This window comes from Pleurodeles waltl, chromosome 3_1 (assembly GCF_031143425.1).
Source record: "Pleurodeles waltl isolate 20211129_DDA chromosome 3_1, aPleWal1.hap1.20221129, whole genome shotgun sequence".
NCBI classification, from domain to species: Eukaryota; Metazoa; Chordata; class Amphibia; order Caudata; family Salamandridae; genus Pleurodeles; species Pleurodeles waltl.
In genome coordinates this window covers 1,202,770,285-1,202,790,711 of record NC_090440.1, presented here as the reverse complement: position 1 = coordinate 1,202,790,711, position 20,427 = coordinate 1,202,770,285, and the positions used below count along the sequence as shown (strand labels likewise).

The following is a 20,427-nucleotide window of genomic DNA, read 5'->3' as shown; positions in this document are numbered from 1 at the left end:
AGATGCACCACCATCCGACAAAGAAAGTCGAAAGTTTGATGCAGCGGGGAAAAGAGTTGCAGCACAGACGGCCAATCAATGGCGCATTGCCAATTTCCAGGCTTTATTGTCAAGATATGACAGGGCTCATTGGGATGAAATGCAGCACTTTATAGAACATCTGCCCAAAGAGTTCCAAAAGCGTGCACAACAAGTGGTGGAAGAGGGCCAAAGTATCTCGAACAACCAGATACGATCGGCAGTAGATGCAGCGGACACAGCTGCAAGAACTGTGAATACAGCAGTCACCATTCGGAGACACGCATGACTACGCACCTCCGGATTTAAGCCCGAAATCCAACAGGCTGTGCTTAATATGCCTTTTAATGGACAGCAGTTGTTTGGGCCGGAGGTGGACACAGCTGTAGAGAAGCTGAAAAAAGACACGGATACGGCCAAGGCCATGGGCGCCCTCTATTCCCCACAGAGCAGAGGCACATTTAGGAAGACACAATTTAGAGGGGGGTTTCGGGCCCAAAGCACAGAACCCTCAACCTCACAATCCAGACCCACATACCAGGGCCAGTATCAGAGAGGAGGCTTTCGGGGACAACACAGAGGTGGACAGTTCTCTAAAACTAGAGGAAAGTTCCAAAGCCCAAAGACCCCTCAAAATAAACATTGACTTCAGTGTCACAAATCAACAACACATAACACCAGTGGATGGGAGACTCACAGATTTTTACCAAAATTGGGAAGAAATAACAACAGACTCGTGGGTCCTAGCCATTATCCAACATGGTTATTGCATAGAATTCCTACAATTACCACCAAATGTGCCTCCAAGAACACACAGCTTGTCCAAACAGCCCTTGGATCTATTACAAATAGAAGTCCAAGCGTTGTTGCAAAAAGACGCAATAGAACTGGTACCCAATCATCAGAAAGGAACAGGTGTTTATTCCCTGTATTTTCTAATACCCAAAAAGGACAAAACTCTGAGACCCATCTTAGATCTCAGAACACTAAATCTTTATATCAAATCAGATCACTTTCACATGGTGACACTTCAAGACGTAATCCCCTTGCTCAAACAACAAGACTACATGTCAACATTAGATCTCAAGGATGCGTACTTCCATATACCCATACATCCTTCACACAGGAAATACTTAAGGTTTGTAATCCAAGGAGTACATTACCAATTCAAAGTGTTACCATTCGGGATAACAACAGCACCAAGGGTATTTACAAAATGCCTTGCAGTAGTAGCAGCCCATATCAGAAGACAGCACATACAGGGAATTCCCGTATCTAGACGATTGGTTAATCAAAACCAACACGCAGAAACAGTGTCTTCAACACACAAAATACGTCATAAAAACCCTTCACAAACTAGGGTTCTCACTAAACTACCAAAAATCAAACTTACAGCTGTGTCAAATACAACAATACTTAGGAGCAACAATCAACACAAAAAGGGATTGCCACTCCAAGTCCACAAAGGGTACAAGCATTCCAAAACTTAATAAAATGCATGCACCCAAACCAAAGGTTTCAGGTAAAATTAGTGATGAAACTACTAGGCATGATGTCCTCATGCATAGCCATTGTCCCAAACGCAAGATTACACATGCAGCCCTTACAACAGTGCCTAGCAACACAATGGTCACAAGCACAGGGTCAACTTCAAGATCTAGTGTTGATAGACCGCCAAACATACACCTCGCTTCAATGGTGGAATCCTATAAATTTAAACCAAGGGCGGCCTTTCCAAGACCCAGTGCCTCAATATGTGATCACAACAGATGCTTCCATGGTAGGGTGGGGAGCACACCTCAACCAACACAGCATCCAGGGACAATGGGACACTCAGCAGAAACAACTTCATATAAATCAGTTAGAACTACTAGCAGTGTTTCTAGCGTTGAAAGCATTTCAACCACAAATAGTCCACAAACACATTCTTGTCAAAACAGACAACATGACAACAATGTATTACCTAAACAAACAGGGAGGGACACACTCAACACAGTTGTGTCTCTTAGCACAAAAGATTTGGCATTGGGCGATTCACAATCACATTAGCCTGATAGCGCAATACATACCAGGAATTCAAAACCAGTTAGCCGACAATCTCAGTCGGGATCACAAACAGGTCCACGAATGGGAAATTCATCCCCAGATACTACAAACCTACATCAAAACCTGGGGAACACCGCAAATAGACCTATTGGCAACAAAAGAAAATGATAAATGCCAAAATTTCGCATCCAGGTACCCACAGCCTCACTCCAAGGGCAATGCGTTATAGATGAGTTGGTCAGGGATATTTGCTTACGCTTTCCCCCTCTCCCACTCATTCCGTATGTCGTAAACAAATTGAGTCAAAACAAATTCAAACTAATACTAATAGCACCATCTTGGGCACGACAACCTTGGTACACAACACTACTACACCTGTTAGTAGTGCCTCATATCAAACTACCAAACAGACCAGATCTGTTAACTCAACACAAACAACAGATCAGACACCCGAATCCAGCATCGCTCAATCTAGCAATCTGGCTCCTGAAGTCTTAGAGTTCGGACATCTAGACCTTACACAAGAATGTATGGAGGTCCTCAAACAGGCTAGAAAACTTACTACAAGACATTGCTACGCAAATAAATGGAAAAGATTTGTTTATTACTGTCATAATAATCAAATTCAGCCATTACACGCATCCGCGAAAAACATTGTAAGCTACTTACTACACTTAAAAAAGCCTGTTAGCTTTTTCATCCATTAAAATACATCTCACAGCAATTTCGGCCTATCTGCAAATTACACATTCAACTTCACTATTCAGAATCCCAGTCATAAAAGCATTTATGGAGGGTCTAAAAAGGATAATTCCACCAAGAACACCACCAGTTCCTTTGTGGAACCTCAATATTGTATTAACACGACTCATGGGCCCACCATTTGAACCCATGCACTCTTGTGAGATACAATACTTAACCTGGAAAGTAGCCTTCCTAATAGCTATCACATCTCTCAGAAGAGTAAGTGAAATACAAGCCTTTACTATACAAGAACCCTTTATACAAATACACAAACATAAAGTGGTTCTACGCACAAATCCCAAATTTTTGCCAAAAGTCATATCACCATTCCACTTAAATCAAACAGTGGAACTCCCAGTGTTCTTTCCAGAACCAGACTCTGTAACTGAAAGAGCATTACATACATTAGACATAAAAAGGGCACTAATGTATTACATTGATAGAACCAAACAAATTCGCAAAACAATTGTTTGTAGCTTTCCAAAAACCTCATGCAGGGAATCCAAAATCCAAACAAGGCATTGCCAGATGGATAGTTAAGTGTATTCAAACCTGTTATATGAAAGCAAAGGGAGAACTGCCTATTAGACCAAAGGCACACTCCACTAGAAAGAAAGGCACCACCATGGCCTTTCTAGGAAATATACCAATCACAGAAGTCTGTAAGGCAGCCACATGGTCTACGCCTCATACATTCACTAAACATTACTGCGTGGATGTGTTAACAACACAACAAGCCACAGTAGGACAAGCAGTATTAAGAACATTATTTCAAACAACTTCAACTCCTACAGGCTAAACCACCGCTTTTGGGGCGATAACTGCTTATTAGTTTATGCACAGCATGTGTATCTGCAGCTACACATGCCATCGAACGGAAAATGTCACTTACCCAGTGTACATCTGTTCGTGGCATGAGACGCTGCAGATTCATATGCACCCTCCCACCTCCCCGGGAGCCTGTAGCCGTTATAAGTTGATAAAAATAAAACTTGTAAATTTGTAAATATATCACTTTTAGTCACATTATGTACATACATACTTACTCCATTGCATGGGCACTATTACTATATACACAACTCCTACCTCACCCTCTGCGGGGAAAACAATCTAAGATGGAGTCGACGCCCATGCGCAATGGAGCCGAAAGGGGAGGAGTCCCTCGATCTCGTGACTCGAAAAGACTTTCTTCGAAGAAAAACAACTTGTAACACTCAGAGCTTAACACTAGATGGCGGGATATGCACAGCATGTGAATTTGCAGCGTCTCATGCCACGAACAGATGTACACTGGGTAAGTGACATTTTCCATATATATATATATATATATATGTGTGTGTAATTATTATTGGATATTTGTATATTGTTTTATATGTATATATTTATGTATATACATATTTATATGAATGTTTTTCTATTTGATTTAATTAAATATTATGGTATAAGATTTTATTTGATGTGTTCGTATCAGATCTATTTTATTGATATTTACCTGTTCGCCTCAAAGGCACATAAAAAATGTTGATAACTGACGTCAGCACGCCGGCGAGGACCTCTTATTGCCTGTATGACGTCAGGCGGCGTCGCGTGGGAGTCTGGCAATTGTGACGTCCTCGTCGATGTGCTGAAGCTAGGAAAAAATTTCCGTCGGATGCTGGCGCATAGGGAAAATTCAGTGAGTGAGGAATCCACAGGTAGCTAGTATATCCACCAGAAAAGGCGTTACCGAAGGTAAGTAACTTGTTCTTCCAGCTTATTTATAAAGTTTCAGTATTTACCCTGATCTCTGGATTTAGAGATCTCTGGGATTTGTCCCTATTTTTTTTGTATATACGCCATGTGTTCTTTTTAGGCAGCTTTTCTTTGCTCTTTCCTTAGATTCAGTATGATATTGATTTTATGTGGAAAGCTCTTCTAGCTTTTGTTGTCTTAACTCTTTAGTTAAGTTGAGTTTTTGGATTTTTCCAAAATACAAAGTTTATGACAAAATTGTTGCATCCTTACCTTTCTAGGCTGAGCACTCTTTACTTTAGATGCTTTATCAACTGTTGCTAAATTCTTTCAATTATTCAAAAGTATGCGCGTGACCGACGACCATGTCATTTTCTTTAGTAACTCAAACTGCCAGTATGGGTTCAACAAGCTAGTTTGGTGCCATTGTGAGTAACAGTTACTAATTATGATTTAGTAGTTGCTTTCTATTCTGTCGACAATTTCAAAACTAGATGAGAAACAAAGAAGGTTGAGTGGTACAAAAGTCTAGCCAGCTACTGTTTACCTTTGATTTGATGTATGGAAATGTGAAGTATTTTAACAATCTAACTTGTTCCGAATAGATCTTTCCACTGCTTGGGAATGGAGGCATCCAAAATAGCCCAGAGTAGTTTTTGCTCAGTAGGCCAAGGATCATTTAACAGACTATGAATTTTGTGTGTGTGTGTTTGGGGGGGGGGGTGGGGGTGGGGGGGGGGGTGGTTTTATATTCCATGTTGGTATATATTTATTGAAAAAAACAAAAGGTTAACGTAATGTTATGAATGAATGTCAGTGATAACATTAACGTTTTGAACTAAAAAAACACAGAAATTCACCAGTAATAGTTAGTAGAGTTAACTATAACGTGTGGTGCCGCCATGCACTGCCTACGACCTTACATATGGCATCACTCATTACATGTTCTATGAGATCATTTATGACATCAATGATGACATCTCAAATGACACCATTAATGCCATAACTAATGACATCATCCAGCAAGTGTGTTAGTTTGTTTTATAGTTTACGTAGTGGCTGGTACCTACCATATTACTTTTCTACCTAATTTTGTACAGCATGTGTCCAGCTAACCAGCGATAGTGTTCACAAAATGCATGTGCTACTAATGCATCATCGGTGTATAGATGTATTGACCCTGTTAAAGCCTTTGTATTGAAGAGTAATTCTGTGTACAGGTGGCAGTTGACCTGTGTTCGTTATGTTCCACACAAGCTTTTTGGTATTGCAGAAAATGTTTCCAGCAGAGCGAAGGTTCTACAGACTACATATTGTAAACAGCCTTGAGTTATTAGACAGAATCGTGTCAGTATGACAATTTCTACTAAACATAGAACACTATCTGCACCAGGTACTAACCTATGTACATGTGCTTGTTTTGCTTCTGAAGATGGGCTAGCTGTATGAAGACTGCAGGTAGTATGATCTTTAGCACCTTCAGACCTTGGTTATCTTATGTGAAAAGTTGCTTCCAGGACAAGTTTCGCATTGAATGTACACTGTGCTTAGCAGATACCTTTTAATCCTCAGTGTAGTTCTCATGTGAGTTTCACTGTCCGCAAACAGTGCTGTGCAGAGTAAACTTTCCATACAGTGAGCAGTCTTAACAGTGCCCACTTTTCTACTCATATGTACTTCATTTCCCAATGTATGTTCAGTATCTGTCAGAAGTTTGATACGAGTAAAGCCACCAGGGCAGTTTGTTTTTTAATCAAAGGGGATCGAGGCACATGATCCCGCTCCCCAAGCCTCTTTAGGTCTTGGGAACCCCATTCCCCAGGGACATGCATATATCTAAAAAAGGTTCTTTGAGCCCTGGGAACCCCATTCCCCGGGGCCACTCTTTTAAATAATGGAGACCACGAAGCACGTGGCCCCACTCCCCAGGCCACTTTCATCTACGGGGACCCCACCGCCTGGGGCTCAGTGTTGGGTTTAGGGAGAGCGGGGTATGCAAACCCCCTCCCCAGGCTGATTTTGGCCCTAGGGATCCCATTGCCTGGAGTTTGGGTTAGTGGAGGGGAGCACACAGCCCCATCCTCGGGCTGATTTTGTCACAGGGAACCCTAACTCCGGGGACCCCATCTCCCAGGGCCCGGCACCATTAAAGATGGCTGCCCTGGTGTCCACCCAGGGCACCCACCTTATTGTCACTGGGGGCTGCGGGGTGAGCCCCAAGACCCCGCGGCCCCAGCCGACTCCCCACATGTAGCCGGAGCTGGTATTGCTCTCGCCCAGAGGGAGCAGCTCCTAATGCTGCTCCCTCTGGGTGGGAGCAATATTTTGATCTGTTTCCCTCCCCTCATTACTGCGGACAGGCAAACTGATCTCAAGTCTGCTCCCAGCAAGCAGGAGCATTTTCAAAGCAAGACCAACCACATATATCCCTGCCCAGGCTGCTGTGTGCAGGGAAACCAATGGCTCAGTGTTGGGCTCCCTGGGACATAGCTGCTGAGCCAGCATCAGGGGATTGGGTTCCTGGGGCCATTAATGGCTCTGGGAAGGGGGCTGCCTGGCCCCCCTCCCTTTATCATTGGTTGCAGGGTTGGGCTCCCCAGTTCCTTTTAAGGCTCAGAGACGGGGCTGTGCAGCCCGCCCCATGTTCTTAAATTTCAGCCCTAGGGTTGGTCTCCCTCGGGCTTTGGAGGCTTGAGGAGGGGGGGCCATGTAGACCCCCTCCCCTTTAAGAAATCCACCCCAAGGTAGGTTCCCCCAGGGCATAAGGTAATTAATGCAGCCTAGCCACCATTTTGTTTTTTTATTGGATCGCACAAGAATCTTGCAGGGTTGCTGCATTTTTGCTGTTTTTTATCTTTTTCTTTTGTTCCTCCTGGAGAGGTCCCTATCGGTCCCCCATGGGGTGTAGGGGTCACGGTATCCCTACCCTGCCCCCATATGTCTTTATTTTTTACAGCTTCAAAACAGGAGACTAAGGGCCTGATTTAGAATTTGGCGGAGGGTGTTACTCCATCAAAAACATGACTGACATCCCATCCTCTGTATTACAACTCCTTTGTAGCCTATGGAACTTGTAATTTGGCGGATGGGATATCCGCCACGTTTGTGACAGACCCCTATGCCAAACTCTAAGTCAGTCCCTGAGTCCTGTAAGGGCTGCCAGCAAATATTTTCTTGTGTTGCTGGCAGCCAGTCGGAGCGCTTGCTCTCATAGGAGCTAACTCCAGTGCGGGTGAGATGACCCAAGGTAGCTAAAGTTCTCTGGGTCAGTCAGAATGCTCCATTTTTAAACTAGCACTTTTGTGAGAGTCTCTCGAAACTCTTGCGGGCCTAACCATCCAGATAGCTATATATATTTTTTTTCCTCAATTACACGAAAACTACTGAACGAATTTACACCAATTCACAAAAGGCATAATCTGTAGATCAAGATTGCAAATGCACCAAAGAGGCCATATCTACGCTACATCATATTCAGGGTATGCCTGAGGGGTGCTTTTTGCGTGGCTCCGGGGGTCCTGTTCCGCCATGGGGCACATGCCGACCCAGAGGGCCGATAAGTTATCTTTTACGGAACCCTAGAAGAAAAGGAATTATGCTTTGTAAATGTCTGTCTTCCTATTATTGACAGCCCAGATTACTACTCCAGCGTTATGACAGCAGCCTCACTGTATCTTACTGCGTAGTGAATGGGGCTTCAGACTGGAAGCTACCTAGAAATCATCCTAAGCCACACATGACCGAGGCCCTATGAGCCATAATATAAGAGTTGCACTTCAATAATATCTGGAGGGACAGACACCCTGCAGCCAGGGTATTTTCATGCTATCAACCTGCAGCGGGGACCCAGTCGCTTAGAAAACTGTCTGATCTTCCAGGAGATCACTCAAAAGGTCTTGGAGGTCTCCTGTTTGGCCCACTCGCTGTCTGACCATTACCCGATCCTGCTGGTCTTTGAAAGAGAACCTAGACGACCGCCGATCCATGGTGATTGCATGTGGAAGCACTTACAGAGCCACCATTCGCTGCAACAGTCGGGGAGTTCTTAATACATTATTTTAATGAGAAATTGATTTCTAACACACCCTGATAGGCTGACTGACTGGCAAAAAGCCTGCACAAAACTGTTGGATGACTGGCACAGGCTCAAGAAATACATTTACGTTGCATTTTGCCAGTGTCTGCTCATCGAGGGGAACAAAGCGGGGGTGATTCTAGTCCTACTGGTCCGGCAGGAGTTCCCTAGAAACCATATATTAATGCTCTGCAATAACTTAAGGAATCTGGTCTGAACACTGCGGGCTATCAATGAAATCTTTTGCACCCATCTTAGTAACACATACCGTGAGTGTTTGCAGATCCCCACGCACACTTGGGGGAGTACCTCTCGGACATCCCGTTCCCATGTCTTGATCGGCAGCCCAGGAAGACTTGGCTAAAACCATTGCTCGCAATGAAATTCTTATGGCGATCTGTTCCCTTGAAACAGCAAAAACCCTGGGCAGCGATGGTCTGCCTACAGAATTCTATCACAGGTATGCTGACTCTGTGGCTGACAAACTTTTTGAGGTATTTGAAAAGACTCTTCAGAGAGGCACTCTTCCAACTGCGATGTGCGAGGCACTTATAGTGATCGTCCCTAAGCCAGGTAGGGATCCAGCAACTACCTCAGCATACTGACCGATTTCACTCCTACATTTTGACATGAAACGCCTCACTAATGTGCTAACAGTCGGGATGTGTCCCAAAAAGAAATACCCTTCACAGTATTCAACTTCCTTAACACATATATCATGCTTCACAACTACAGGAAGACACCTGCGCACTGGCACTTGTAGATGTTGAACAGGCGTTTGACTCTGTATGTTGAGTTTACCTCTAGCACTTGCTCTGGAAAATAGGTATAGGCCCCAGATTTATCCAATGGTTCCAACTACTGTACTCCGATCCATTTGTTAGGGTACTCCCAGGTTGTGTGGTCTTAGACGTTTTGACTGTACAGAGGAACCAAACAGGGTTGCCCTCTCTCACCTCTCCTGGTTGCGATCCCTATGGAGTCACTGGCAGAGAAACTACGCAGGACGCTGGGCCCCAGGGGTATAATGTCGGGAGAGCCCACTCGCCTAGTCTCCCTCTACGCTGAGGATGTCTTGATATATCTGAGACAGTCTGTGTACTTTATGCCGATCCTCTTACAGGTTATGCAGGAAATGGGGGGGGGGGCTTTTGGGACTCCACGTCAACCCAAACAAATTGGAAATTTAACTGGGATTCCGTTTTGACACTCTCACATGCGGGTCTTCGCTGGGTAACCGAAAATGTTCAATATTTGGGCATCAAGATGACGTATACAGCACTGACATTCTTTGCCCTTAATATCCAAAAAGTGGTGGAAGGGCTTCGAACCTCTATCTGCTTCTGGAAAGTGTTGTCCCTGTCCATCTTGGGCAGAACAGCTATCACAAAATTATACTGCTGCCAAGGTGCCTCTACGAGCTCCAGGGCACCCTCTATGAGATTCCTAGGCATAATTTTAACACCATTGTCAGCCTTATGTGTCGGATTATCGACCCTTAGGCGGACGTGGGGTCAGGGATGCCTAGAAGTTCTCCACATTGAAGTATATTGCTGGGCAGCACACCTGCAAAATGCGGTCCACTGGCTGTACTCAGAGCATAATTGGGAAAAGCAGCTTCTAAAGGGTACTCCTGGTGAGCTCCCCTACCTGTCCTGTTAGTAAGTGGACTGTGAATCTTGCCAGATATGCCCCATCTTATCAAATTAGTAGCAACTATATGGGAACCGGCGGTCCATAAAGTGGTTCCGTTTGTACCCTACGCCCCAGACATGCCATTATGGGCTATACAGCCCTTCCTAGAAATCAACTGTTCTAAGTTGATACGGAGGTGGAAGAAGGGGGATGTACCACGATATGAAACATTTATCCGGGAGGCCAGTTTATTACACAAGAGGAAGCTACAGATTCATTTTCATTAGGTACAGGGCAATACCTGCAGTATGCGAAGATATAAGCTACCGCACGTGAGTTGTGGCCTACCTTCCCTGATGTGCCGCCACGTTCTAACACTTTAGTAACTCTGCTTGGTATGGCCCAAGGTTATAGATTGATTTCCCATATTTATAGGGCATTACGCAATGATTAACCTGTTATCCCAACTGCGCATCCAGACCAAATGAGAGGTGATGCTGGGGATCCCTTAGCAAATCAGGAGTGGATTAAAATCCACAAGGGGGATTCGTACAGTCAGTTCAAACTCCTGGTTTAAGCTACTGCAATACAACTACATACATCAAACATATCTTACTCCAAAAAAATGCTACACTCTATATACAAAACCTAGTCAGATAATGTCCCACGCTTTGGGAACCTAGCCGCACATTTTCTATACATGGAATGGGTATGCCTTGCTGTGGGCTCTTAACAGGGCCTCCAGATGGACTGTACCGATGAAGATGAGGCAGGTGCTGTTGTACCTGTTGCCATCTCCCCCCATCAAAAAACTCAGCAGAAAGTTCATCCTCCTGCGCTTGCTCTTAGCGAAGCAACGTATTATTGTGAAAAATGTATGAATCAGCTACCACCTGCTTGTGCATATTGGCACCGAGTTATCTCCGAATGGGCAACCGCAGAGGAGGTGCGAATGGGACATGTTCAGAGAGACGAAAAGTTGGATGATGACCTGTGTGCCTGGTCATCTATGCTGTCTGACTTGAAAGAGCTGCAAGACGTGCCCCCACTCTGAAAGTGTGGGGGAGTCTGTTGGGGAGGAGAGAAGTGAGGAAAGCCTCTGATACACACCTGAACACACCATGAACCTTTGCAGATGTGCATTTTTGTGGGACCACTTTCAAGATCTTACACAAGAACGAGGGGGAGGAGAGTTGTGTGGTTTTTGTGCTTCAAGTATCATATATACTGTTAGACCTGGCATCTTTGGCGTGGGCCCTGAAAGTGGTCCCAGGATGCTTGTTTCTGGTCTAGGAAGGACCTGGCCTGGCAGATGGGGCTGGACGGTTCCCAGGAGGAGCAGGGTCAAGACTGATTTGCATACTGCTGGGTCCAAACTGGGGTGGCATGATGAGCAAAAAAACAATGGATTAAATTCAAATCTGTGACTGGGAGTGTGTGTTTGAAAAGTTTCAGCACTCTGTCAATCATCCTTTTGTGTTGCCAACATGAAAATAAGTCAGGGACCCAATTTTAAAAATAGGACACAGAAGTTCACCCACAGATTCATGTTCTTGCATTGATACAGATTTCATGAATTTACAAAAGTTCACCGAAGTATGGCTGGAAGCTATACTGGGGGCAAACTTTTGTGAATTCCATTTTTGAATGAACAAGCATACATGGTCACAGGTTTCCATCCTGGCGGACCGCTCAAACTTTTATTGTTCCAAGGATGATAAAATGCATACCATTAAATTGGGTAACAATAAACATTGTGTTTTAGTATGAAGAAACCATGGGGTGAACATGTGCTACCCAACTACATGTTATTATATATATATATATATATATATATATATATATATATATATATATATATTCCGTGGCGTGTGTAGCTGCAGCTGCCATCTAGTGTTGGGCTCGGAGTGCTACAAGTTGTTTTTCTTCGAAGAAGTGTTTTCGAGTCACGGGATCGAGTGACTCCACCTCTTCGGCTCCATTGCCCATGGGCATCAACTCCATAGATTGTTTTCTTTCCGCCATCGGGTTTGGACGTGTTTCTTTTCTCTCTGATAGCTTGAGTCAGAAAAGTCTTAAAACTCTCTACTTCTCGTCGATATTGTTTCGATTGCGTACCATCTTCCATCAACCTTCGGTACCGTCAGGTCAAACATCTTTACTCGCCCTTCGGGGCGCCCGTGCCCAACTCGGGCCTGGTCTGGCCGACCGATTGGAAGCCTCATGGACCGGACCCATTCGGTTTTTGTCCTTGGTGCCATGCAAAATTTCCCTACACAGACCAACATCTCGTCTGTAATCTCGGTCATTCCCCACACCATTGGGAAGAAAATTGCGAGGCCTGCAGATCTTTCCGTTCGAAGAAAATGCTCAGGGACAGAAGAACACGTAGACTCGAGATGGGAGCCAAAAGCACCGAACGTCTTGACATCGAGGAGGAGGAGATCAGGCACACGGCTGTCTCCGTTTGAGGATCCGAGTCAGAGGAGGACAGACCGGTCAGAGCAGGACAGCACATGAGTACGCCTGCCCCTGTCCCAGCCAAGCCCAAACATAAGGCCTTGGGAACGCCACTGCCAGAAGGCCATGGCTCGACCCTTAAAAAAGACCTTTGGTGACCAACCAACAGCTTCGGCACCAAAAAAGGCCACGCCACCCAAGCCTTCGGACTCGAGCCAAAGCTCTGTCTGAGTTCACCAAGCATTGATCCTTCGAGTCGAAACCTTGAAAATCGTTTTCGGAGCCGATACCATCATCCACTCCGAGCCTTTCTATACTGAAAAAACCCAGCTTCAGAGCCGAAAAGGCCAATTTATACAGAGGAACGTGGACTTTTGCAAGCACTCAAAGAAAGCCATAAAATCACTGAGGAACACTCACAAATGGAGGCAATAGATGAAAGGCAAGCCAGAATTCACATCCACAAGGGCACTGGCAGAATGATAACAGCACCTCCTCTAAAGCCTAAGAGGAAATTAGCCTTTCAAGAAGAATTGGACACTGCTCAGCCACCAGCTAAAGTGCCAAAAATCGAAGAGAAACCTCCACCTCCTCAGTCTCCTCATTTGCTTATCTCTCCCCCTACTAGTCCCACACCTGTGCAATCTCCTGTACATTCATTTGATTCACAGCACGACAATGTGGACCCATGGGGATCTTTATAATCCAGATCCCATTCCAGATAACAACCCAGACTGCTATCCCTCTAAGCCATCACCACCAGAGGATAGTACAGGATACACTCAGGTCATAGCTACGGCGGCATCCTATCACAATGTCGCCATGCACACTGAGCCGTTAGAGGATGACTTCTTTTTTAACACACTCTCCTCTACACATACCACTTATCAGTCGCTTCCCATGCTCTCAGGCATGTTAAAGCATGCATAGCAAATATTCTAAGCTAGAATAATTACTCATAGGGTGGAGAAAAAATATAAGCTACCTGCCTCTGATTGTGCCTTTATCACACAACAATTGCCTCCCGACTCTGTAGTGGTAAGCGCAGCCAGGAAAAGAGCAAACTCTCAGTCATCGGGGGATGCACCCCCACTAGACAAGGAGAGCAGAAAGTTTGATGCTGCTGGCAAAAGGGTGGCATCTCATGCAGCCAACCATTGGAGGATAGCCAACTCCCAGGAATTGTTGGCTAGATATGATAGAGCCTGCTGGGATGAGATGAGATATAATACAACATCTCCCCAAAGAACAACAGAAAAGGGCGCAACAAATAGTTGAGGAAGGGCAAGCTATCACAAACCATCAGATCAGGTCAGCCCTCGACTCTGCAGACACAGCAGCTAGAGCAGTCAACACTGCTGTCACCATAAGAAGACACGCATGGCTTAAGTCTTCAGGACTTAAGCCTGAAATACAACAGGCGGTCCTCAATATGCCGTTTAACCAAAAAATACTTTTTAGCCCTGAGGTAGACACGGCTATTGAAAAAATGAAAAAGATTCGGACCCAGCTAAAGCCATGGGTGCTTTGTATACAACACAATACAGGGGATCCTTGCGTAAGCCCCAATTCAGAGGTGGATTTAGAACCCAAACACCCGAGGCATCCACCTCACAAACAAAGTTGGCCTACCAACCTCAATATCAAAGAGTTGGTTTCAAAAGCACTTACACAGGCCAGTACCCCAGAGGCAGGGAAAAATATCAGTCAACAAAACAAACCTCACAATAGCCAAAGCAGTGACTTAATCCATCCCTTCCCAGCTCACACCTCACCTGTGGGAGGAAGACTGCAAAGGTTCCACACCAATTGGCTACCCATCACAACAGACAACTGGGTATTATCAATTATCCGCAATGGCTATTGCATAGAATTGGCACAAACTCCACCAAAACCACACAACTTCTCCACACAACATATCGCCCTGTTGCAAGAGGAAGTAAAATCTCTCACTCAAACAAGCAATAGAGCCAGTGCCACAAAATCAACTAGCAACAGGAGTTTACTCACTGTATTTCCTCATTCCCTAAAAGGACGGAACCTTAAAGCCAATATCAGATCTCAGAACCCTCAATCTTTTCATCCTGTCAGAACACTTTCACATGGTAACACTACAGGATGTTGTCCCATTACTTCAACAGCACGATTTCATGACAACATTAAACCTCAAAGATGTGTATTTTCACATACCCATCCATCCAGTGCACAGAAAATATCTCAGGTTTGTGATTCAAGGGAAGCATTATAATTTCAAAGTGTTACCCTTCGGAATAACAGCAGCTCGGCGGTAGTTGCAGCCTGACTAAGAAGGCAACCTATTCATGTCTTCCCATATCTCGACAATTGGCTAATAAAATCCAACAGTCATACACTGTGTCAAAAACATAAGCATTATGTAATACAAACCCTACACAACCGAAGGTTCTCCATAAAGTACCAAAAATCACACCTACAAGCTGCGCAAATTAAACACTATTTAAGAGCTACACTAAATACGCAAGCAGCGCTAGCAAGCCCATGTCCACAAAGAATACAAGCATTTTGCAATATATTGCCACAAATACAGCCAGCCCAACTGCACACTGTCCAATTCGTCATGAAACTGTTGGGCATGATGGCATCCTGTATCGCCATTGTCCCACTTGCAAGACTAAACATGTGGCCTTTACAACAGTGCCTTGCACAGCAATGGTCACAGGCACAGGGTCAACTTCACGATCTAGTGTTGATAGACCGCCAATCATGCATGTCACTTCAGTGGTGGAATTCCACAAACCTAAACAAAGGGTGGCAATTTCAAGACCCTGTGCCTCAGACCATACTTACAACAGATGCATCAATAATTGGCTGGGGGGGGCTCACCTCAACTATCACAACATTCAAGGACAATGGGACGCCAAACACAAACAGTTACACATAAATCAACTAGAATTGGTAGCTGTATTTCAAGCACTCAAAGCTTTTCAGCCTCTTCTCACTCACAAGAACATCCTTACCAAAACAGACAACATGACAGCAATGTATTACCTAAACAAACAAGGAGGGACCCATTCATCCAAACTCTCCCTCCTAGCCCAAAAGATTTGGCAATGGGCAATCCACAGCAAGATTCACCTGGTAGCACAATACATTCCAGGGATACACAACCAATTGGCAGATGTTCTCAGCCGAGATCATCAACAAACATGAGTGGGAGATTCATCCTCAAGTGCTTCAGCTATACTTTCATCGTTGGGGAACACCAGACATAGATCTATTCGCCACCAGCAAAAACGCAAAATGCCAAAACCTTGCATCCAGGTACCCACATCCCCTATCCAAGGGCAATGCTCTATGGATGAACTGGTCAGGGATATTTGCTTACACTTTTCCCCCCTCCCACTCATTCCATTTCTAGTCAACAAACTATGTCGAAACAAGCTCAAACTCCTACTCATAGCACCAGTGTGGGCACGTCAACCCTGGTACACAACACTATTAGATCTGTCAGTAGTGCCACATATCAAACTCTCAAACAGACCAGATCTGTTAACAAAAAATAAACAACTGATCAGGCATCCAAATCCCAACATACTCAATCTAGTGATTTGGCTCCTGAAGTCATAGAGTTTGGGTATCTACAACTACCAACTAAATGTATGGAAGTAATTAAACAAGCAAGAAAACCCACTACCAGCCAGTGTTATGCAACCAAATGGAAAAGATTTGTGTATTACTGTCAATCTAAACAAATTACCCCTCGTTCAGCATCAATACAAGACATTGTATGTTATTTGCTTCATTTGCAAAAAGCAAACTTAGCTTTTTCATCCATTCAAATACATCTCACTGCAATCTCTGCGTACTTGCAAAATATACAACATAGCTCTTTATTTGGAGTTCCTGTTATCAAAACCTTCATGGAAGGATTAAAACGCATCATTCCACCTAGAACTCCTCCAGTGCCTGGGTGGAATCTAGACATAGTGCTCACACAACTTATGGGTCCACCATTTGAACCTATGCACTCATGTCAGATTCAATACCTAACATGGAAAGTTGCCTTCCTAATCCCTATTACTTCATTAAGAAGAGTTAGTGAAATCCAAGCTTTCACAATTCAAGAACCATTCATACAAGTACACAAACATAAAGTTGTACTTCGAACAAACCCTAAATTTCTCCAAAAAGTTATATCACCGTTTCATATCAATCAAACAGTGGAACTACCAGTCTTCTTCCCACAGCCAGACTTTGTAGCAGAAAGAGCCCTGCATACATTAGATATTAAAAGAGCCTTAATGTATTACATAGATAGAACAAAATCATTTAGGAAAACCAAATAGTTATTCGTGGCGTTCCAAAAACCACATACTGGTAACCCTATTTCAAAACAAGGTTTAGCAAGATGGATAGTAAAATGCATCCATACATGTTGCCTTATAGCTAAAAGGCAGCTCTTAGTTACACCTAAGGCACATTCCACAAGGAAAAAAGGGGCTACAATGGCTTTCTTAGGAAATATACCAATGGCCGAAATTTGTAAAGCAGCCACTTGGTCAACACCACATACATTTACCAAGCATTACTGTGTAGATGTGTTAGCAACACAGCAAGCCACAGTAGGTCAAGCTGTACGAAACACTATTTCAAACAACTTCAACTCCTACAGGCTAACCACCGCTTTTATGGGAGGTAAAACTGCTTTGTAGTCTATGCATAGCATGTGTATCTGTAGCAACACATGCCACAGAACGGAAAATGTCACTTATCTAGTGTACATCTGTTTGTGGCATGTTCCGCTGCAGATTCACATGCACCCTCCCACCTCCCTGGGAGCCTGTAGCAGTTTAAGTTCAACATTCACTTATACATACATATATATATTCCATTTGCATGGACATCTCTTTTCTTTATACTCTATCACTCCTACCTTACCCTCTGCGGGAAAACAGTCTAACATGGAGTCGATGCCCATGCGCAGTGGAGCCGAAGAGGAGTCACTCGATCCCGTGACTTGAAAACACTTCTTCGAAGAAAAACAACTTGTAACACTCCGAGCCCAACACTAGATGGCAGACTATGCATAGCATGTGAATCTGCAGCAGAACATGCCACAAACAGATGTACACTGGGTAAGTGACATTTTCTCTCTCTCATATATATATATATTCATGCTGAACTATTGCAAATTCACTCCTACACCTCATGTTTTCCTCTCCCCTAAGAAAAGTTCTGTTTCTGACCTTATCAGGAGAAAACGTCCAACCTTTGCTAGTTTAGGAAGAGATTGGACAGGAGTTGGTGAATGCCTAAATACCTTTTAACATGAAACTTAGTGGGTCTCACAGGGGCATCCCAACCCTGTTACTACCACTTTTACCCTACTTCAGTCCCTGTATGAATATTTGCAGAAATATGGGAAAATCAGAGCCTAACTAGAATCCAAATCCTGTTAGAATATATGTATATTCATAAACGCGGTTATCAGAGCCCTGAGATAATTAGAAGAATTCCTTCAATTTTCACCTCACTGCCAAGTAGATTTCTGGAGCTTAGAATCTATTGGGTATTGGATATTATAACAAATGTCCACCTCTGGCCTTCTCTTTTGAACAAAGGGATTGCCCACCTCAATGAAGGCCTGCTTGCCTGAACATGGGCAGACCCACACCACTACAGATTGACATCTCACGAGGTTTGGTCAGAGTTCGTAGTTTATTCTTCCTACCCTCGTATAAGCATTTCCATACTGTTACAGATAGGCGGGCAGGGTATTAAATGTGGCTGTCACGGCAAAAAAAAATGAGTTGAGCTTTCTACGTACATTAACAGTATGATTTTAATTCTCCTCTGACGAGTCATTCTGAGTGCAACGCCTCTGTTCTACTTCTCTCTGCAGGTATGCCTATGTATTCCATTGCCCTGATGGACCGGGTATGGAATGTCCGCTGTTGATTGACACTTCTGGCGCGTACTTCAGACGGGAGGGCATGGCTGGCAATTATATTGGTGGCATTTCACCAGCAGAGGTGAGCCCAACAGGAACTGATTGTTACAGTAGAGGCCAGCACATTAAATACGAGCGCAGATATAACTGAACTTAAAATAACATCATAACCATGCAGTCTCAGTTCCCCTTGTCATCTGTTTATTTCCACTTACAAGTGTTTGTTTATGGTTGTCTCTAGTCCTCACATTGTCCCCCTCGACCGTGGCCTCCTTTAGCTCTGTTCTTCCTGTAAGCTCCAATCTTAATTTTTAAGGTTGAGTGCAAAGTGCTCTGTCCCTGTTGTAATCTCTCTGTGGTCTTATAACCACGCCTCATTTCACACCCATCAGTTTGGTTGGTTCGTGGTCTTACCTTTTAAAATTTGCTTGATTTAATTAATGAAAGGCATGCATACGTCATGCCTTTTCCAGTGTTTAGCCCACCTCGAGCGCACCAGTAAAGTACTGAAACCATACAAGGCTCTGTGTTTTCCGTATGGTTTCTGGACTACTTTTTCTCCTTAATTTTGTAGGCAGCGCAAGCTCTCTGGGCAGTAGTCGATCACTTTGCATGACATCGACCCTATTACATGGCTATTTGCACTTTTGACGGTTACATGGATAACTACACTTTTGCCGATACGTTTCACTGCAAGCAAACTTCTGTTTCCTTTTATCTGTCTGCTTTGCGCTAATGGCTGCCTTTGGCTCGCTTATATGAAACTGTTTTACTTTTCATTTTCAGTTTATGTGGCAAGAAAAGTCTGGTTAGTTATGTGAAACTTTGTTACTTTTCATTTTTAGTTTGTGGCAAGAAAAGTCTGGTTAGCAGTTTAAATCACTATTAGCTTTAACTTGAGCAAACGCAAGACCCATTGCATTGCAAATGCTTGTTTATACTGCTCCTGATCATACTTTACCATTTCTTCCCCCTTTCGAGCATGTGCCTGCAGCCAACCCTCTTCTGGCGCTACTCTCCCTGCTAAGATAACTGCAGAGTTAGGCAGGGTGAGCGGGATCAGATTAGCATGAAATAAAAAGGAAGAAGTACTGCTTATGTTTTTAAATACATCTTGGTTCGACTAGCAGTGTGGTTGGAGATGAGGAGAACAGTGACTCACAGGGGTTTTAACTGTTATTTATTTGTCAACTTTTCAAAGCGTCATCTAACTGGGATTTGTTAGCGCGCTCTGCAATAAAAATAAATATGGAATGGCAAGGCAACTCTTTACGTAGTGGTTATTTTTGGTATTGTTAATACTTGCATGGCGCATAATATGCCATTAGTACTGTATAACAGCGTCCATATTAATTTGAAGCATGACTTTCCAATGATTTAATCGCAAACCAGATTTTTATTCAGTTTTGTGAAGGTGAGCAGTCCGTAAGGTGTGTATGTCGGTGTTCATGAGTTGTGAGTTTTTGGTGGGGGAGATAGGTGGGCTATACACAATTGTAGGAGGCTGGCCTGGTTTATAGTGGGTACCAAAGGTACTTACACCTTATACCAGGTCCGTTTATCCCTTATTAGTGAAATGTAGTCGGTGTCTAGAAGCCAGGCTGTCTAGAGGTAGCTGTAGGCAGAGCAGCGAAGGCTGAACTAGAAGACCTGCAACGTTCTTGTAATACCACTGTAGTCACACAGTACTCGCACACATGAAAGACAATACTCAGCCTTACAAAAATAAAGGTACTTTATTTTAGTGACACAAGGCCAAAAATAATTTGGAGACTATACTCCCTTACGA

General features: G+C 43.9%; 1 protein-coding gene across 7 annotated transcripts in view; it reads left to right on the top strand.

The window, feature by feature from the left end:
* FOXRED1 (FAD dependent oxidoreductase domain containing 1) overlaps positions 1-20,427 on the top strand; it is a 942,813-nt gene that overhangs the window by 566,757 nt on the left and 355,629 nt on the right. For all 7 annotated transcript variants that reach the window (XR_011201503.1, XR_011201504.1, XM_069224511.1 and 4 more), the window contains one exon: positions 18,591-18,720. Coding sequence is in view for 5 of the 7 variants with exons in the window: in XM_069224511.1 (XP_069080612.1) it covers positions 18,591-18,720 (130 nt within the window). In the remaining 2 variants the exon portion in view is untranslated. The remainder of the gene's footprint in view (positions 1-18,590; positions 18,721-20,427) is intronic.